Source organism: Ostrea edulis, chromosome 1 (assembly GCF_947568905.1).
Source record: "Ostrea edulis chromosome 1, xbOstEdul1.1, whole genome shotgun sequence".
NCBI classification, from domain to species: Eukaryota; Metazoa; Mollusca; class Bivalvia; order Ostreida; family Ostreidae; genus Ostrea; species Ostrea edulis.
Window position 1 is genome coordinate 25,718,049 of NC_079164.1, and position 22,884 is coordinate 25,740,932.

General features: G+C 34.5%; 1 protein-coding gene across 1 annotated transcript; it reads left to right on the top strand.

Moving 5' to 3' along the window:
* The first annotated feature begins 429 nt into the window (after positions 1-429).
* On the top strand, positions 430-7,938 carry LOC130052151 (uncharacterized). Its single transcript, XM_056156509.1, has 6 exons — positions 430-607; positions 2,336-2,385; positions 2,537-2,788; positions 6,696-6,819; positions 6,924-6,955; positions 7,061-7,938. The coding sequence occupies exons 1-6, from the start codon at positions 528-530 to the stop codon at positions 7,705-7,707; spliced, it is 1,185 nt and encodes a 394-aa protein (XP_056012484.1). The 5' UTR covers positions 430-527; the 3' UTR covers positions 7,708-7,938.
* Positions 7,939-22,884: the final 14,946 nt, after the last annotated feature.

A 22,884-nucleotide genomic window follows, 5' to 3' on the forward strand; every position in this document is an offset into this window, starting at 1 on the left:
TATAAGTTTTACATGCAATATATCTTTGTATATTGTTTCCCAACATGATTAATTCAAAGTCCTTCAAATGACAGAGTTCATCATTTTTGGGTGCAAATATATGTCGGCTTGTAAGATATCCTTTTTAAACAATAAAGGTTTTCTTTGCACCTCTATTAACCTGTGTATTGAAACCACGGGTTTAAACGCCTACCATATAAATATCATTTATTGTAGAAATACCCCAGTCCTTGGAGATGGACACGTTTTATGGCCAATAATTATATATTTCCTCGTTTCAATGTGAAGAATAAAATGCGGAAACCTTTCATCCTGAAAATCTAATATGAGACGATGATACAAAGAAAAGCACATGTAGGTTATCCAATCCCCCTCAACAGGGACAAAATAGCCTTCGATTCGTATACATGTTAAACAAGATTGATTTACATCACACATAGAGGAAGTATTTCATAATGTAATTGAAAATTGATAAACGTGATATCAAATGCGGCAAGCATCACAATTCTTGATGACCCGATTGAACGATGATTACCACTTATTTGATACTAATCAGTTTCTTTACAATATGTACTGAAAGTACGGAAGATTGTCCTGATCAGAATTGGTAAGATTTCTCTTTTTGTACTTTGACAGTAGTCAATTTGTCGATGTCTTGCAGGTAACAATAACACTTTTGTGTTAGAAAGGTGCCCCGTAGTCTTATGTGTAGCATCCTTGATAAATTCTTATCTAATGTACTCGTCTATAGAGACGGAGAGACAACTTAAAATTAATCTGTTGTATTTAGATTTAGACCCCGAGAGACTCTTTTGATGTATTTCCCTGGTGGGAATTACCTTATGTATTTTTATGGGGGCTGTGGGGCTCTTATCGGGTACAGTTTTCTAAGCGGTTGAAAGATTCTTATTCTAGGAGTATTTACTTGGACAAAAGAATTGTAACAGTACTGAGTATCGTTTCATTGGATACGTCCATACATGTATATCAAAGGATATGTTAACGCAAAGTACCACACTTATATATATATATATATATATATATATATATATATATATATATATATATATATATTTCATTGTGGACACATCGTAAGAAAAGAGGGGGAAAAAAGAGTTATATTACTGGCATTTCGGTAACTGTTAATCTGTTCATTATGGAGCGCCAAATTAACATAAACTCAAATAATTGAAGATATCTTCAATTATTTGAAGATATCATCAATTCAATTATTGCTCTCTTTAATTGAATTAATGCACGCATTAAATCAATTATTGCTCTCATCAAATGAATTAATGCGCGCTTCAATTCAATTATTGCTCTCATCAATTGAGTTAATGCGCGCATCAATTGAATTAATGAGAGCAATAATTGATTTAATGCGCGCATGAATTCAATTATTGCTCTCTTCAATTCAATTGATGCGCGCATTAATTCAATTAATGAGAGCAATAATAGATTTGATGCGCGCATTAATTCAATTATTGCTGTCTTCAATTCATTTGATGGTAGCATCAATTTAGAAGAAATTTAGAAGAAATATTGCTCGCAATAATTAATTTAGAGCTTGGTATAAATAATTTGATGATCTCTTTAATTCAATTGAAGATATCTTTTAATCATTTACAATGCTTCTGTGTAAGGAATTAATGCGCGCATCAATTCTTTTAAAGAGAACAACAATTCAATTAAAGATATCATTAATTCAATTGTGGATATGTTGAATTGAAGATATCTTTAATTATATAGTTGCTCTCTCTAAAAGAATTATTGCTCTCTTCAAATGAATTAAAGATATCATTAATTCAATTGAAGAGAGCAATAATTGAATTAATGCGCGCATTAAATCAATTATTGCTCTCATCAAATGAATCAATGAGCGCATCAATTCAATTATTGCTCTCATCAATTGATTTAATGCGCGCATTATATCAATTATTGCTCTCTTCAATTGAATTGTAGCGTGCATCAATTCAATTGTTGATATCATTTATTCATTTGAAGAGATCATTAATTCAATTAAAGTACGCATCAAATCAGCTGAAGAATGAATGCTCTCATCAATTCAATTAATCCGCGCAATAATTCAAAATAATTATTTGAAGAGATCTTTAATTAAATTGTTGCGTGCATCAAATGAATTGATATCTTCAAATAATTGAAGATATCTTCAATTATTTGAGTTTATGTTAATTTGGCGCTCCATAGTTCATAGCTATATAGGAAGACAAAATGCATGTAATTTTGTATACTTTGAAAACATGAGATTAGCTATATACAATTTACTTTCTTAACGCTTGCATCTATGTACATGTAATGATGAATTATATTTTAGGCCAGGCTGTAATGACAATTGCAAAGCTACAGAAAAAAAGAGTTGTGAACGTACGTCATTACTACTTAGTAGAATGTTTGAATTCTTAACACAAATAATGTACAGACTGTATATGAGATACTGATTTCTATGCAATAAAACGTCATGTAGTACCACTTTTATTCCTGCCTCGTTTTGATGTTTTCATTTCAACCTTTTCAGCGTGCGAAGTCGGTAAATTTGGTAAAAATTGTTCAGAGCCATGTCCACCGGACCGTCACGGAGAGAAATGTTATTATGTGTGTAACTGTACAGAGGGAGAAGTTTGTGATAGACGGTACGGCTGTGTGGAGAACACAACGGACGTCATCGCGGGGATAACTACGTACAAATACGTACAAGTAACATCAAAGGATTCTCTCAGTACAACTGCACCAAAGTCTAAATATTTCCAAACATCAAACTCTCCTGAAGGTGAGTTTAAATGCTATTTACATGCACCACGTTTCTCAGGAATACATAACTTTTCGTGCTAGCTCAGTAACAATTCACTTGCCTCCTATCTTATTTCTACACACAGACACACACACACACACACACACACACAGAGAGAGAGAGAGAGAGAGAGAGAGAGAGAGAGAGAGAGAGAGAGAGAGAGAATAAATAAAATGGGTACACTGTACATTACCCACAGGCACTTGGAGACATGGATCATGATCATTCCATCATCAAATCAATTATTGCTTTCATCAATTGAATTGATGCGCGTAGCAATTCAATTACTGCGCACAATGATTGAAGCAATGCGCACATCAATTCAATTAATATGAGCAATAATTGATTTGATACACTCTGTATAACCATTCTTAAGAGATGTAAGTTGTTCCACTTGGTGTATGACGGACTTTCCTTTAAGAAGGAATACGTGTAACACACTAGAGAAATCTGGTATAGATGGCAAGTGGAGAATTTGTACAATAATATTTTGAAATTGAAAAGTTTTGAATTTATTTAATTTGGTTAAAAAATAAAAAGTGATATGGAAATTTAAAAAAACAACGACACATAAACTCGAACGCACGAACTACAGATCAGTAGTGGGCACGTTCACTTACCCAGCTATGCAATTCGATTTAAAAGGAATATGCATGTATTACTAATATTTATATTTTTCAAAAGGACGTTAGTCATTATAACGATGCATTATTCCTCGTTAACTCGGATCTAGTTCAGCGTGAATTCAAAATGGATTAAGTAACACATACCACTAATACTTATAGTTGATATTTTACTTAATTATTCAAATGTGGACAGATTTTTAACATTATACAGATTGCACAATTAAATTCAAATATTGTAAATAAAACAACTAATATTGAATACATCGGTGACGGTCGCGATAGTTAAATGTATATACATGTAATATGTATATATATATATATATATATATGTGTGTGTGTGTGTGTGTGTGTAAAAAATAAAAAAAGATACACGAAAACGTTTAGTAAAGCTTTAGCGCTTTCATTTCGAATCTTCAGAAGCTTCTGAATATTTGAAATGAAAGCGCTAAAAAGCTTTACTAAACGTCTTCGTGTATCTTTTTTATTTTTTACCTATACTTTTACCGATCATTGCCAAAAGAAATTATTATCTATCTATCTATCTATATCTAAATATATATATATTATTATTATTTTAATTATTTTAAAATGTAACGCCTGAGGATTATAAAATGAAAGCGCTTGCGTTAAATTTTTAACTTTGTGTACTGTTTATTCTATTTCTTTTAATATATATATATATATATATATATATATATATATATATATATATATATGCATGCAGATCTAGAGTCGTAGGTCCGAGCCTCGCTTGTACATTGTCCGTATCAACTTTAGGAAATGAAAATAGGCAGTAAATAGACATTTGAATGTGAGAATCAATGGCCTTTGGGCGAAAACCTTTATTTTAAGAAAGAAGATTAGTCGTGTCGCGATAGGCGTTAACACGATAAAGATCCCCTACTGTTACAACCCTGGGCGCCAAGCATCTCTAAACTGTAGTACGTAAAACTGGTTTAGTCTCAAAATTAGTGCAAATAAAAACAAAATTGCATAGAATCAAAATTGAATTGAAGGAGCACTTCATGAGGTTAAGTTCAGACTAGGTCTTTGCGTGATTAGTTTCCAAAGTTTCTCAATAGTCTTGTTTACTGTAAATGTTTAAGTTCAGGCCAAATCCTTACGCAATTAGGGGGAGATTCTGCATTCATTTTTTTTTAAAGATTTCGTGTTGCTGGGTCATTTTAAATCTGTACATAATCTCCCTGTTGACCTTGAATAAACACTTTTGGATATAAAAGTGTTACGATTTTATATTGGTAACATGAATATTATATTTCTAAACAAAAAGACTGCATTTGTTTTAAAATATTCATTCGTCATAAGGGACATTGCCTTATTTTGTCGAGACACGTACGGTGTATGATGCTATATTGTGCCCATGCACCGTATATAGATCGAAACGTTTCTCCTTCATCTATTTTTTATACAGCTGTTGTTTCTTGTGTGCAAGGTTTTTTTTTACCAAGTAGATTCATCATCTATTTGTCGATTTGAGATTGGTACTAAACTACATATATACGATTTGGTATTCCATTTTGGCGCAATTGTATCGTGGTACTATCCCTTGTTTTTATCTCGTGTCTTAGAAATGTTGTTTCCAGTTGGAACTTGAATTACCCAGAACCAAAATCATAAATTATTACTGCATCACGTCCAAAGCTGTACCGTGATACATTAATTAGAATTGATCGTTTTGGTTCCGGTTATCTCAACGTTTCCACCGGAACTATAAAAAAAAATACGAAATTCAGAGTTCCGCGTTCTATCATAATAGTGGTTCCAACATGTTTTTCTGTCACTTTTCAACAAATGCAAGCTTCATAGAGCGCCAAATTAACGTAAACTGAAATAATTAAAAGATATACATAATTATTTTAAGATATAAATTCACACTATAATTGAATTGGTGTGTGTATCAAATCAAGTTTGCTCTCATCAATTGAATTGATGCGCGCATTAATTCAATAACTGAATTTAATGCTCCCATCAATTCAATTGATGAGAGCAATAATTGATTTGATGCGAGCATTCATTCAATTGGTTAGCTAGCAATAATTCATTTGATGCACACATTACAGGGGCGGATCCAGGAATTCTGGTTACGGGGGGCGTCACTTTATGAGGCAGTGGGTGCAAGGCGAAGCCCTGGTGGGGGTCCAGGTGGCGAAGCCCCCGGAAGCTCCTGGATTTTACAGATTTTATGGGGCTTGAAATATTTCTCCTATTAAGTCATTTGTATTATTTTCTATCATTTTAATAAGATGAAATTAATAAAAATTACCAAAATTTTAAGGGTTTTTTGGAAAAAAATAAGTTCTCCCAATAAAGTAATTCAAGAAATCAAAGGATTTTGTCATTTATTTCTCCGGGAGTGGAAGAAATTATTGCTTCTTTTATCGTTTAGTACATTTTCCGAAACAAGATACCGCGATTTACCTTAAATTTGAAAATTTTAGGGGCGCGCGCGCCGGCTGCGCCCCTCTAAATCCGCCACTACATTATTAAATTCAATTATGTCTCTCATCAATGCAATCGAATTGAAGATCTAATTATATAGTTGCTCTTCTTAAAAGAATTATTGCGAGCAGCAATTGAATTAATGGTATCAATTCAATGGAAGACAGCAATAATTCAATTATTACTCACATTAATTGAATTTATATGCGCCACCATTCAATTAAATAGAGCAATAAATCAATAATTGCTCACATTATTTCAATTTTTGTCAGCAATAATTGATTTCTTGCTCTCTTGAACTCTAGAGCGCATCAATTCAATTTTTGATATCATCGATTTATTTGAAGAGGGCAATAATTCAAATATAGCGCTCATCAATTTAACAGAATAATTAATCTTATCAGCAATTTAATTAATGCGCGCAATAATTCAAAACTAAAGATATCATTAATTATTTGGATCTTTATTTAGATTATTGCTCGCATCAAATGAATTAATGACATCTTCAAATACTTAAAGATATTTTCAATATATTTGAGTTGATGCTAATTTGGCGCTCCTAAAGGATTATGTTACTGTTACTTTTTCCTCAAAATTGTAAACCGGAAACAATGATTATGGGTATTACGTTAGGGTCGGTGACATCATCCGAAACTAAAACTATATATATATATACGCCATCAGACTAATCTCCAAACCAAGATTAGGACCGCTCCAAACCACACTTGTGATATGATTTATTTATTAAAAATTAGGGCCCTCTTGGGCATAAGTTTAGGAGACCCCTTTCTTTTTTTAAGGAACAGGAACGCGAAGAAGTGACGATGCTGATGCTGTGAGTAGCCGTGCGGTCATCATCACCGGAAGCTGCCTCATAGTCATCTGTATACTTTCAGTAATAGCGTATTTATGCTATTCAAAAAGGTAAACAATTACATTTCAAATAGTACCTATATAATAAAGCATTTGTACGTCCAATATTCAGTTACTTCTTAAAATGTTTACAGTATTCAATGGATTCTTTACAGCCGAAAAGCAGGATTAGTGCGACACAGAAAAAGTAAGTGATTTGCATACATAATTTTGATCCTAAGTTTGGTCCATGTAGTCTAGATCTAGAGATTAATAGATGACGTATAGATTTTCAAAATGAAATGTATTTTAGAGAGTGACAGATCTGGGAATTGGACAGACGGCAATATATCTCAGAATGCAGGTTTGGGGGATGATGAGTGCATATACAGTCAAGTGAATTCTGTACACATCCAGGAACTCCCACTTCCCTGCCTCCCGTCAGCTGCCCTAGACCCGCTCTATGGTCACGCAGATGATGCAATTTATAATACTCTTTCTCTCAAACTAAAACTTGACAACAAGGTCCTGGATCCTGAATGTGATCATGTACCAAAACCCCCTGATTCTGTGTCAGTTACACAAGTTCACATTGTATACGAAGAGCCCAGTCCATTTGTTCCTTCTGACTTGGGTCTCGAGTCGAACTCTTTAGTGAAAACGACGGTTAGTGGATATACAGATAATTACCTTCAATGTGTGGATATACCATCGCTGAAGAGAAATCGGAACACCTCGGGGATTGACATTAGTGGAGAAAATGAGGAAACGAAACATTCTGAGTGCTTAAAAAGTGAAATTGTCGGTGAAGAAATAAAGTCCTTTGCTGTAAAATCAAATACTGAAAATCACTCCTTTCGTGGTTCCCTCGAGGAAGACGCGCCTGGCATGGTTGCAGATAATTATTATATAATATCGAAAGTCGAAGCTGAGAATCACCAGTCATTTTCAAAACCCTAAAAGACTTCCCTTCTCGGGGGTTGGAAAAAAGCGAAATCAAAATCAACATGGACAAGTCAGACCAAGAAAAAAGAATACCACGAATATAAAATATTGAATATGGCTGTCGGTCGGTAGTACAAATGTATACATGTATATATATTTCTTTAAAAAGATGAAAATTCGTACAGCACAATGATAATAATAAAGAAAAACACACAAAAACAAATATTTACATTTCCAGTGTTCTTTTATTATCAAATAATCATAAATTTACTAAGATTGTATGCCCAAGCAGTTTGCGTGGTTGCAAGATGTCTGATATTCATCCTTTAGGCAATATATGAAGGCAGCGATAAGCATTTGTACCCATCGCGTGTGGGCGAAAGTATGTTTTGCGTCTCACTGTGCGTAAGAGTTCCGCAAAGGGAAAGAACTATTGGACAACTCGGAAATTGTGTATTGAAATGATAGTCATTTTCTTACGAATGTACGTATGAATCTTGATAAATATACGAGGGCGAGTCAATAAGTAACCAACCTATCCCATTTCCGATTGACCGAAACGGTCCCGATTTTCTTTGTTTCAATACATGTTTTATACCAGGGTACAAAATTGCACGTGTATCGAGTCATTCTTATATTAAGATATTGAATGCCAAACATGGCTAGTGATGCAAAGGCATGCTTTTCATCTAAAGTTGAGTACCGTGCTATAATTTGGTACTTGTATTTAAAAGGTAAAACAGGCAAGGAAATACACGTCAGCGATTTACCCGATGTTTATGGGACTTCTGCGCCATCTTGTGCTCAGGTTAAATTCTGGGTAGGGGAATTCAAACGCGGTAGAACGTCTTTAGAAGATGAAGCCAGGTCTGGACGCCCACTGAATGCTATCGACGAGGACATGTGTAAAAAAAAACAAAAAACAGTTCCAGATCTGGTATACTCTGATAGGTGAATTCATGTGGAAGAAATAGCGCAGGCATTAGGCATTTGACATGGTAGCGTTTCAACAATCTCGTACATGATCATTTAGGTATGCACAAGCTAACAACCCGTTGGGTCCCCAAATCCCTTAACGATGGGCAAATGGCAACCAGAGCATCTATATGCAGCGTCTTGTTGAAGCGTTTTAGGTCAAAAGATGATTTTCTTTTACGTCTGGTGACTGTAGATGAGACTTGGGTTCATTTCTATGAGACAGAGAATAAAGCTTAGAGTCGTCAGTGGGTAGGGCCTGGATCCCCAAGGCCAAAAAAGTTCAAGACGCAACCATATGTTGGCAAGTTGATAGCCACAGTATTTTGGGACGCAAAGGGCATTATTATGTTCGACTTTTTACCCAAGAGAAGTACAATAACATGAGTGTACTATGCAAACTTGCTAGACCAGCGGAGAACCGCCATCCGTGAAAAACGCCGAGGTAAACTCTCTAAAGGTGTTTTGCTGCAACAGGAAAACGCGAGAGTCCACACTTGCAAAGTTGCAATGGATGCTGTAAAGCGAAACGAGTATGAATTAATACCACATCCTGCCTATTCACCTGACCTAGCTCCTAGCGACTTCTTCCTACTCCCAAACTTGAAAAAGGATATCCGTGGACGTCATTTCCGGTCTGACGAAGAAGTAGTGATGGCACTTGAAGAGTGGGTCAATGGAAAGGACCCTGACTTTTCAGTTCTGGGGCTATGGCATCTGAACACCGTTGGTCTAAGTGCATCACACTAGAGGACAATTGCATCGAAAAAGAAGATGTGGGTTTCAACCGAAAATAAGTTAGGGTGGTTACTTATTGACTCGCCCTCGTAGTACGACTATCTTAACGGCTGGGAATATTCCGACAGAAATGAAAGTAAAATATAGATATAAAAGAATAAATTCATTTTTGAAAATACATGAGGGTATGAACAGCAAGACTTCACGCCAGCATGCTTTTTGCCCTTAAATTCATGAAGTATCGCAGTAAAATGAAATTTATTTCTTAAGAAAATCGCACGGAGAGGCCCTACGTCGATACTAGATGCAATAATGTAGCCCTGTCTGACTTTGAAGGGGGACTACAACTCCTTAGGATCTCCGTAATGGTGCAGATGCGAGGGTGATTCACTCAAGTAATTTTTTTCTCAATCATTCTAAACATTTTAAAACAATTTCGATATATTTCAATTTCTTGGTTCATATTATGAGCCATGTTTGAAGGAAGTTGAACTTCCGGTTGTCAATTTATTTGCATATACGGCATGCGCATATAAAATAGTGTTTCCATCAGTGCACGAGTATTGAGGAGAAAGCGATTTCATCGGTATTGGAAAGGTTTAAAATGTTATATCAAGTTTAAAAAAACAACTAAGAGCAGGGTGTAAATTTTTCAAATGATTTTCCTTTCTTTATCGGAATGGCTCGAGTAACTACATTTTCATGCTGTTTTTTTTTAACCTACGAGATCTCGCTATAACAAGCATGGCGGAGCAGACGAAGAATTTTGCATGTTGTGCATGATATTTAATGGGGGGGGGGGGGTGTCTTTATTAGACATGCCCAAGGGCAAAGTTGGTACTCTTCTTAGGGTGTTGCTATAAACGTGGAACGGAAAACACTATAGAACGGAATTTTTAGAATTTGAATGATTAATGTACTTAATATAACACAAAACTTGGAAAAATGTGCTTTCTATTGATCAAAATCAAAATTTTAGGAATTTGTTTACTAGCGGTAAACAATTTTATCTTAAAATTATGCACCATAAATTGATTACCTAATTAAAACGTCTGTATAAGGGTTTATAAAGAATTTTAAGACAATTTTGAAATTTCGGCGAATGGAAATTATAATCCCCCCCCCCCATCTCGTGGCAAAACGATTTTAACGCACATGTATTCACTCTTGCATGTAGTGACCACAGCACTCCATAGGCCACTTCTGGCAGTTTTTTCTAACTAAATACTAATATCTTATCATTTAATTACTTCAGTAATAATTAGATGACCTTTCAATTCAATTCAAACATAAATTCTCTGTTAGCCTTTTAGCATCTTCACAATTCAAGGGTTATTAATTCGTTGCCTTGCACGGCCTTTTTGCTATATATTATGAAATAAATTTTTAATTCCTTAAGGATATATGCTACACCAGCGAAATTTGATATGGATGAAAAGTGGAGAATATACAACAGTATTTTGAAATTGAAAACTTTCAAAATTACTTTATTTAGTCCAAAAATGCAGTTTTAGTTGAAAGCAATCTGGAAAAAATTTTAAAACCCCTGCTGGACTCGAACACACGATCTACAGTTCAGCAGCCGACGTGCTTTTTTCTTCTTCTCTTTTTGCTAACCTACTGAGCTACTTGCTGATATTTATATTTCCATCCATGTTTTAAAAGGAAGTCAGCTATTATGACTATGGAGAATACCTCCTTAAACTTCACCTTAATTTTCATTGGTTCTGTTTCAGTCTTCTTTTTCCCCGCTGTACCTCTTCGGGTTCAACACTAATCTGCAGGATACCGGTACATGCAGGAACTATCGATCCCAAAATGAGGCAAAGCTTTCATTCATACCGGACGTGTTCGCCTTTAAATTTGATGTGTGATACATAAATGTATAATATACCAGATATAGAACTAAATTCAAATTCAATTATATTAAAAATACTTAGTTCGATTAAAAGCAAGTTCGATTTAAAAAGACTGAGAGAAATTGTTGAAAAATCATATATGTTTTCCAATGCTGTTTTCGTGGTGGGGATTGGGTGGGGTGGGGTGGGGATGTCTCTTATTTATTGGATCATCTTCGCTAGCCAAGGGTCACGCTCCACGGTGTTTCTCTTTCATCAAGAGAAAAGAGAAACACCGTGGAGCGTCATCCTTGGCTAGCGAAGTTGTCATTGGATAGGCTCGTGAATTAGTTTCTTAAAGTGGCAGCCAGAATAAGGTAATACAATTTGGAAAGGGTTGAATCATTCAAGTCTTTCTCAGTATATTCATTCTATTTCTTTTATTTGTGAAACAACATACTGTCACAATCGAGGGATGGGTGGCCGGAAAAATGACAAAGCTGGTAAAACGAAGTGGTATCCACAGCCACTTGCTTAATATTGTTTTTATAATAATTCTAATATATATATATATTATATATAACAGTGAAATCTGACGATGACTTCCCATTTTCTTTGTAATTTCTGCTTTCTTTTTTCATAATAAGCCTTTTGATTTGACAAAATACTGACTTTCTCATTACATTATTGCATACGCTAATTAGTCTGGTCCCCGCCCCCGCCACTCATTGATCATTCGTTATTAATCGGGGCTGGGACCAGACTAGTTCTAATGTTAAATTGTTATATCAAGTTTCGAAGGAAAAGGAGTTCATAGCCCGACAACTCAAAAGAGCGAAGTGGGAAACTTATCTCAGTGAAACTATTTCAGGAAAATGTTAGGAATTTTACTATATGAACGCATCATTATGCACAAAAGAAACAAAATTAATTGATTTTCAATACCGTATTATATGTTATATAGTTACAAACTCTTTCCTTCACAAACTTACACTTGTAGACAATGACTTGTGTTCATTTTGCAAAAGCGAAAGAGAAACAGTCACTAATACTTTTTATGACTGTGCGTATGTATCTGCCTTCTGTAGAGATTTTGTGGAATGGTACAATGCACTTGAAAAAGATTATAAAATCACAAAAAGAAGTGTGTTACTAGGCAATATTGATGGAAGCTGTTTGGAAAATTTTCTTCTTTTGTTAGCAAAAAAGCATATTTATTACTCCAGATCACAGGGCTCAAAACCCAAATTTTCAGATGCAATTGATTTGTTTAAATACTATAAAATTTAGAAAAATATTGTCAAAATGTATTTCATAGCAAATCCAAAATGCTTGGTAAATGGGCATTGTATGATAATATAATGGACAAATAGTTTGTTGAAAATCACTATACATTTATATGAAAAATAAAATAATTACCTTTATCTTTGAATTTGCATGTGTATATATGTATTTTTATGTGTGTATTTATATTTATGTGTGTGTATGTATATATTATACATGTATACATTATATATACAATTCATTGTTATTGTTGATTTAGAAGGTGCACGGAGTAATTGCAAATGTGAATGAGCGAGTGTAGATTACACTTTGTATGTATAAATGTGTTGAAAATACAAAATAAAACATTAAAAAAACAAAGGAGCACAGTTCGTGCCCAGGGGATTTCCAACAGACTGTTGGAAGACCTGATCACCAAAGACCACGAAGATTTTGTCAATGAGGAACTCCAGCATATTTTTTATTTCAACTTCAGAGTACCTGTGTATGAAATCAGAGTGGCGTTTAACAAAATATTTTTGGGATGACTGATCACTAATTAGGAATATTTGCGTTTTCCATTTTTAGCTCACCTGAACCGAAGGTTCAAGTGAGCTTTTCTGATCGCTTTTTGTCCGTCGTCTGTCTGTCCGTCTGTCTGTTAAACTTTTCACATTTTCGACTTCTTCTCCAGAACCACTGGGCCAATTTCAGCCAAACATGGCCAAAAGCATTCTTAAGTGAAGGGCTTTCAAGTTTGTTCAAATGAAGGGCCATGTCCCTTTCAAAGGGGAGATAATCACAAAAATGCAAAAATAGGGTGGGGTCATTTAAAAATCTTCTTCTCAAGAACCACTGGGCCAGAAGAGCTGAAATTTACCTGAAAGCTTCCTGACATATTGCAAATTCAAGTTTGTTCAAATCATGGGCCCCGGGGGTTGGATGGGGCCACAATAGGGGATCAAAGTTTTACATACAAATATATAGGAAAATCTTTAAAAATCTTCTTCTCAAGAACCACTGAGCCAGAAAAGCTGATTTTTACATGAAAACTTTCTGACATAGTGCAGATTCAAGTTTGTTCAAATCATGGCCCCCAGGGGTAGGATGGGGCCACAAGGGGGATCAAAGTTTTACATACAAATATATAGGGAAAAACTTTAAAAATCTTCCTCTCAAGAACCACTAAGCCAGAAAAGCTGAGATTTACATGAAAGCTCCCTGACATAATGCAGATTCAAGTTTGTTCAAATCATGGGCTCCGGGGGTTGGATGCCCGGGGCCACAAGGGGGATCAAAGTTTTACATACAAATATATAGGAAAAATCTTTTTCTCAAGAACCTTTGAGCCAGAAAAACTGATTTTTACATGAAAACTTTCTGACATAGTGCAGATTCAAGTTTGTTCAAATCATGGCCCCCGGGGGTAGGTTGGGGCCACAAGGGGGATCAAAGTTTTACATACAAATATATAGGGAAAAACTTTAAAAATCTTCTTCTCAATAACCACTAAGCCAGAAAAGCTGAGATTTACATGAAAGCTTCCTGACATAATGCAGATTCAAGTTTCCTCAAATCATGGGGGTTGGATGGGGCCATAATAGGGGATCAAAGTTTTACATACAAATATATAGGAAAAATCTTCTTCTCAAGAACTACTGAGCCAGAAAAGCTGATTTTTACATGAAAACTTTCTGACATAGTGCAGATTCAAGTTTGTTCAAGTCATGGTCCCCGGGGGTAGGATGGGGCCACAAGGGGGATCAAAGTTTTACATACAAATATATAGTTAAAATCTTTTTCTCAATAACCACTGAGTCAGAAAAGCTGATATTTACAAGAAAACTTTCTGACATAGTGCAGATTCAAGTTTGTTCAAACCATGGCCCCCGGGGGTTAGGATGGGGTCAAAAGTGGGGGGTCAAAGTTTTACATACAAATATAGGAAAAAGCTTTAAAAATCTTCTTCTCAAGAACCATTGTGCCAAAGAAGTTGACATTTACATGAAAACTTTCTGACATAGTGTAGATTCAAGTTTGCAAAGGGTAGTCTGGGCCATAATAGGGACTAAGGTTTTACATGCAAATATATATGGGAAGTCTTCAGATATGGGCCAAGGTGACTCAGGTGAGCGATGTGGCCCATGGCACTCTTGTTGTTGATAAAGCAACTATGTATGATGTCATAAAGTCTAGTCTTTAATTTATCGCGAGGAATGATCGTGTATAGAGTTGAAAAGTCGTACGTTTTGATGTTGATTTGAGAAAAGTTTTGTGATTTCAAGTTTACTAAAAGTTCTTTGGAAGTTTTTTTAGAATACACATTTGATTTACACCACATTGGGCATCTGTAGTTGCACAGTACGTTTGAGTAGAATAAATATTGATAACATGAACCCAATTCAGTCCAGAGTAGTTTAAGTTAATCTTACTGAAAATTGTAGTCTGAACGCAATGCAGATTAAATATTGTGTGTTAAGTTTACTCATGTTATGCCAATCCCAGTTTGAACCGCCCTAAGTAACACTATGCGCATAATGACCAATGATTTTCTTGATTGAAAAGAAATGTCAATTTAAACCAGACACAGTTGATCAGTCTCCATACAATTGTAGATGGATGGTCGTATAATCACTCATTACATCGAGTCATATGAAATGCAAAACATTTTGTATATGGCATTATTAAATATCTCAATCCAACTCCTGTGTAACGACCATGGGTGATTGTTTCTTTATGATAATTCAGACAATATCGTACATGTACCACATATCATCCGTCTACTGATTTGTTTATTTATCTAGAAGATCAAGAGACGACAACAGTGCTGAGAAATAGTGTAACGCCATTAAAGCCATTAAGGATGTTCAACGCTGTTATTATTGCCTTAGTAGCCTCATTGGTTTTAGTGGTTATGCTGAGCATTTCCTGCATATGTATTGTAGTAAGGTAATGATAATTATCTATTATAATATCAGTTGTTGTGTCACAATATCTCTGTCTATTGTAATTAAACTTTAATCTCTCTTTTTATGCCCCCCCCCCCCCTACTTGAAGATTCAGGGGCACATATTTTTGGTTTGTCTGTCTGTGTGTCTGCAAAACTTTAACACTAAACTTTTGAATAGATGCTAATAGATCTTTCATATGTTACATGTGTAATGTATTCCTGGTGACATAACCTTTCTTTGGTTATCAAGGGATTTGACCTCATGATCGTTTGACTTGCTTTTGAGTAATTTAGACCAAAGCCATAACTTTTAAATGTTTAGTAATATGTCTTTTATATTCCACATGTACATTTCTTTTGAAAAGACCTTTCTTTAAGTAGCTTTTTTTTTTATACTTCATGACCTTGACCTTTTACCTACTTTTGAAATGTTAATCTTCGTCATAACTTTTAAACGGGTTGGGCTAAGGCTTTCCTATTTCACATGTACGTGTCTTCTTTGTAATACTAGTTTTCGTTTCTGAGTTTGTAATCTTGACCTTGGGGTTTGACATACTTTTGAAAAACTTTAACCTTGGCCCTTATCAGCTACGTCGCAATTCGAGTGCATCATTGTTTTACAAGCACAGATTGTTTCATTGTGTGATTGTATGACTGAAATTTAGGTTTAACAAAAGCCTTCAGAAATTTAAGATAATAATCGATTCATATGGAGGACAAGTTGTAAAAGTGACAAACATCAAATGTCAATGTATTTTTAAAAAGACTCTAGGGATTTGAAATTTTGGGAAGGTCACTCAACAGGAAAATAAGATTTAGCAACGCATAGATACATTGTACATGTATTTATTTTCACTATATTTTTTTTAGTGCTGTAATAACAACGCATAGATACATGTATTTATTTTTACTGTATTTGTCTGTAGACGAAACTCGAAAAGGGGTACAAAAACAGCTACGAGTAAGTGTCCTAATGTTTTTATTATCGTTGAAATAACGGCGTGCCACTTCGCTTGATGGAATGTGCAAATTTCAATCACTGATTGGCCGTGTAGTTTCAGTAAAGTTGGCTTGGATGACCACGTTATGCCATTCTTTCAATGAAGCCGCACCTAAACATTTGCAGGATGATCAAGCTGTTATGCTGTTACTGAAATGATTGCATTATTGAAATAAAACTCACTACAGTCATTGTTACCATAAACTAATGGACAACAAGATCAAAAATCTAGTATGGAACACGTAATGTCAATTGACGCGAAATCAAAGAAGTAGGCTCGCAAATTCAGCGCTAAAATTTTTGAAACTTTCCAAACTCATTGATGATTGATATCATCAATAACATTAAAAGTCACCAAACTTTATCTCTTTATGACGTCACAATCCTATTATGTTGTATTATGACAAAATCATCTGCGACACTATTCTCTGTGTTTGGGATAGTGTAAATATGCTATATTATTCGCCAACTTCCGATTCAAATTGGCTGATAAGATAAAGAGCAAATATCAATTATGTAATAATCAACAAAACATTTTTAAATCTGTGACTGAGTAGATATCATATAGATTGTTAAACATTCGCAATATGTATCTATTGATAACAAAGTCTCGCAATTTCGCCCCGTTTCTAAGAAAGACTCTAATATTTCTATAAATTGTAGAGACACAATGTAAAACTTATACGGTACCAATTTTGATGCACCAGATGCGCATTTCGACAAATATGAGAATTTATGAAATTCCAAATTGATGGAATTGAAGTTATGCCACTCGCAAAATAAATCTTTAAAATAGATAAAGTTTTTGATTTTAAAAATACAACTTTGTAATACGGATTAATACTGTATATTTGTAAAATTATCATAATGATAAATATGTATCATGAATAAAGAGTGTCATCAATTCTAACTATCGTTTAGAAACAAAGAACAGCGAAGAGATGTCTGAGACCGCGGAACAAAATCCAGATTTCCATTCGTACCTTACCATCAGCGAAATATCCTTTCGTCTGTATGCCGATGTTCACTATGACGAAGCGGAGGAAAGGAAGAGCTTAACATCAGTATCATTACACAGTAAGGGATACGATACCAGCGTCAGTTATAAAAGTGGAGGATCCGATTATTATCTAACACCGACAGTAAAGACTGTCAAAAAAGACACAACCGGTAGTCAGTCATCTGTAACACCGACAGTAAAGACTGCCCAAAAAGATACAACCGGTAGTCAGTCATCTGGCGATTATGACGATACCATCACAAATTGTTCAGAAACCTGTATCTGACGATTAAATACAGATTGCTATCAGAGAAACATAAGGCATGTTCGATGTAATTAAAGCATGAGATGTCTCTTTTAACGTTTACCGTTAATTCCCAGCTCTTTCCCTGCCTACATTTTACAAAATTTGCGAAATGCTGATTTTAAACGAGACTGTTGAAACAATGCATTGTAACATAAAAATATTTGTCGTTAGTCTACCTCGATTTAAAAAACCTGATTATACGCATAACATGGTCTTGAGTATCGAATCAGTTGAGAGACATGAGCACCATATGTAGGTGATGATGAAATATTGTTATATGAATATGGTAAGTTGACGATAGAGAAGCTGACATCATATGTTTCCCATTTACCATAAAATTGAGTTGTTAGTTTACTGTTAATATATATGTTCAACAACCTAATTTTGATGCAAATCATCAAATTGGCCACTAAAATTTCAAAATATTCTAAACTAGTTCCAAGAAACACGAAAATTGTAAGATGAAATATTTTACACAAAATCAAGAAACAATCAAATTGAGTACTCACTTTAAAAAAGCATTAACTAATACGTGTGTAACGTGTGTTCAGCAGAGGGTCGATATTTATCAGTGGACACGTACGCGGTTACACCTGGGATTTCGCAGTACATATGTTTTACAAAAATGTATGTTGTCCACAAAGCAAGAAATGAACTTATTCAATAAATTCACGGTGGTTATTCAACAGGGATTTCATTTAACATAACCCTTCAATTCCTTAAATCCAAAGTCCCCGGACAATTGGCTTTTACCAATGGTTCAGGCAAGCGACCTGATGTCTCGTACCAGCTGATGTCTCCAGCTCACTTTGACACTGGGTACAGACTTTTTCAGACTTTATTGCCAAGTGTCAAAGCTACGATGGTTAATCACCTAGCCAACCTACACTATAAGGCTAATTCAGCCCTAACGTAGCCTTTTACTTTTAAAGGATCGGCTTTTCAGCGTCTTTTGAAGACTTCTCTGCACCGCTATAGAGATCAGACAAACTGATCTGCGGTCGACCAATATATAAATAGCATTTGCCCAACCTATTTCACTGCAAGGGAAACATGTTATCACCATGACAAAACCCCACACCACCCGATTTTCTTTGATGGGTATAACCTGATTCACCGCACATGTAATATCATTTATGTAAGAGCACTTCAGATTTTTCAACAATAACAAATTAAAGGTGCATGAAATATCCATATTTAGCTTTCAATATTGGATGTGTCCGGAATTGTAGTAGAACTTAAAATAAATCATTTTCAAATCAACCGGTGTGCTTCGAACTATTATAAAACTGACAAGTGCCTCATCATGTCTATTGAGGAAGTTTACAAAATACATATGAAAAATACGGACGTTTTCTAAATCTGTTTATGAATAAGATGCCAGACACAGGAAGCAAACATGGTTATCAAACATGATTGGATGAAGTTTGAAAAGTGAAACATTATTTATTCTCAAATCATATAAGAGCATTGTGTGTATGTGTAAATTCTATTAGTTTTACACAAGATATTTTATTATCAAAATGCAGTTAAGCTCTCTTGTTCTCATCAGGACGAAATGGGGACTTAAATGCGACCAACATATTTTTTCCACGCCCCTCTAAATTGAAATCCACAATTTGCCCTTGCTCATTGGAAAATTTGCATTGAAAATGCTTAAATTCACCCTCATGATGGTAAGCAGATTGAATAAATGAATATTATTAGATTTTGAGTTTCAATAGATTGCAGAACCAAACTTGCTTCACAAATGTGCTGAATGTGTCATAGAATGAAATGGCAAGACATACCCCGTATATATGTCACATGATGATGGCAATATTACTCGCTGGACTAGCTATACTGCGCATGTCTGCAACTCTGATTGCACCTCGTGGATCTTAAGCAAAGCAATAACCGAATATACATGCATATAAATATTTGCGGCTGTAGCATATTGAAACCAACAAAAATTATTCTAATCAATTCATTTATTTACTTACATTGTGATATCTGGAATGTTATAATGAGTTGCTTCTATATTTTATACACTGTCATTCCGGGGAGTACTTGTTGTACAACCTCCGTATAAAATCGTTAATTCATAATATTTATTTAATAATGAATAAAAATGAAACGTATTAATTGAAATAATAAAAACTTACATGTATATTTATATATATCTCTAAAAATCTTTAATCAGACCTTTTATGGTATATCAGTGTGTATATTTTTACCAAAACAACAGAGGATCGTAAGATAATACGAAACTGGAGGAAATTACTGATATCTGCTATATATGTCTCTGGTCAGCTGGAACGAATACAAATTCTTCGTGTAACCTATTTTGTTCCTTTATTACCTTTGGTTTACTAATCCCAGAACGATAAATGGTATGTACTTTGTTTTGATGTGTCTCAGAGATTTCAATATTTGTCTTGCCTCAATCCATTCTGACAAGGAGCTAAGCTCTTCTTTTTATATTTACCTTATCGTCTGGCATTATCTTCGTTATAATTCATACCAGAGATGAAGTTCTGTTGTGAACAGAAAAATCGGAGCTATGAAAGATGAAGATTTAAGACCTTTTAAAACAAGTGAATTCAGTTCGTCGTTTTCAACTTTGTCGATGTCACCAGCAATGACATGTCCAGCTAAACCAACGTTGAAAGAAGAACAAGAACATGTAGATGGATTACATTTAAGATTATCTTAAGTTTGTAATTAAAAAGTTTGGATGCGATAATAGAAGTATATTTACAGGATATGAATTTTGAAATGATACAATATATGATTTTTTTTTATGACGAAGAATCTTGTTTATGCTAAAGGCATATATACCTTTGTTATAATATTCAAGCTGAAGGAACTGACGTCATTATTCGGAAGGATATTCATTTTGTAACCTGCGGTGATTTAAAGAGCTGGTAATGGGCAACATCTATAATCTTAGAATTCCAATCTGTATTCTAGTGTTGAAAAATCCAAGTATGGACTAGTTTTGGCTTCCTGAAATAACGTAATCAAGACTGTCAATGCGAATATGACGTGGACCTAATTGTTTCTTGACAAAAGGTAGAAGTAAATAAAGTGATATTTTGTAAATACTTGGACTTTTGTATGAACGAAATTCATGACTATGGCTTTGTGTATATCAACGAATCACATTTACGTTATTTGCATTTAGACTAGTCAGATTCCCAACATTATCTACGTTGCAGTAGCATGTCAAGAACGGCCTGACAATTGGTTTGAAACACGTCAGACAACATTTGACCTAACTACACGTTGTATTTGTAGATTAACATCATTGTAACGATCATAGGATATGCTAAATGCTAACTTTAAACCAAACCTTGGAAAACCTTGTAACATCATCTTACTTGTCAGTAGCCTGCATCGATTTAAAAAACAGATCATACCCAAAACATGTCCATGCGTATCGAATCAGTCGAGATATATCAACACGATTTGCAGGTGGCAATGGAATATTGCTACATAAATATAGGAAGTTAGCGATGTTAAAGCTGAAGTAACCTCGTTTGTCATAAAGTGGAGTTGTTAGTTTGCCGTTAACATCTATGTTAAATAACATCTCTAAGTACGATTCTGACATGGGAGACTCTGTAGTGTCTTTTATTTCCAGTTCACTGAGATATATCGAATTAGTCATAGATAAAACGTCACTGAAATATCTATATGTCGATTTGAAGGCCACAGCAAGAATTCTTTCTTCTCGTATGCAAGGTTTATGATATAATAATCATATAGTTGGTCACACCTCTCGTAATCAAACATTTGTGAATCAGATTAGTCACTGTGGTATATAAAATACATAGCCTGTGTGCCAGTTCATAAGTATGCCCAGCATTTAGACCATCATGACAGTGAATGACTGAATGTGCCGTTATGTAAGCATTAAATGTTTTAAAATAAGAAATATCAGGACTAAAGTTAGTAAAGATATTTCTATATTTAGTCGTTTGTCTTACCAAATACTTACTTTTAAAGCAATACTTTCTTTTATTGATAACTATAACTATAACTATATATGTTTGGCACGCTCTTTTTGGCTATATTTAGATCTTAAACTTCATAGTTATTTCGGATTTCAAACATTTCGGTTGAGCATCACTGAAGAGACATTATTTGTCGAAATGCGCATCTGGTACATCAAAATTGGTACCGTATAAGTTTTACATTATGACCCCTGGGTCGAGGCCTCTGCTGGTGGACTGTTAGTCCCCGAGGGTCTCTACAGCCCAGTAGCTAAGTACTTCGTTACTAGCTTGAAAATATGGATGTATATTTAATTGCTGTTATAAAATTTAGAAATTCATTTCAAAATTAAGGATTATCTCCCTCATGCATAGCTCTTATCCTTGGACGAATTTGGCTCCACTTGTTTGGCACGCTGTTTTTGGCTATATTTAGATCTTAAACTTCATAGTTATTTCGGATTTCAAACATTTCGGTTGAGCATCACTGAAGAGACATTATTTGTCGAAATGCGCATCTGGTGCATCAAAATTGGTACCGTATAAGTTTTACACACACACACACACACACACACACACACACACACACACACACACACACATATATATATATATATATATATATAGTTTGTGAAAAAGAATTCGGTATTTGATACAGTAAATACATCCAATAATAAAAGTAAAGTAACACAACTCGAATAACATTTCACTGTTAGCGCTTTCGGCTTTAATGCCTCTTCAGACAGTTATAAAATGAAATAATATTACTAAGTAACGTCAACATATCACGACGTAAGTAATTGTCCTATGTGACATCATAATAAATTACACTGGTAGCTGTATAATACACAGAATATTAGACAATACTTGGAAATCAATTACAGAGTTCAGTTCAATGTAGTTTGAATTTTAAACATTTATTTCCTATTAAGTTTGGGATTAAACAATTTTATAAAGTATTCCTCCTTTGTAACTATATATATATTACTATATATTACTAATTATATATGTATAACTATTATACTTAAGGTGGCTCACTACACTCAGAAACGGTCTCTCAAATCAGTACGAATTGATTTAATTATAAAAGATATGATGATATACAATATGTATATATGCCAAAAATATACAAATCTGGATAAAA

Bases quoted from the DNA above. Each gene is read 5' to 3' on its own strand.
- LOC130052151 (XM_056156509.1), top strand. From the start codon at position 528: ATGATTACCACTTATTTGATACTAATCAGTTTCTTTACAATATGTACT. The intron at 608-2,335 runs GTAAGATTTCTC...ATTATATTTTAG, and splicing joins GATTGTCCTGATCAGAATTG to GCCAGGCTGTAATGACAATT. The intron at 6,956-7,060 runs GTAAGTGATTTG...AATGTATTTTAG, and splicing joins ATTAGTGCGACACAGAAAAA to AGAGTGACAGATCTGGGAAT.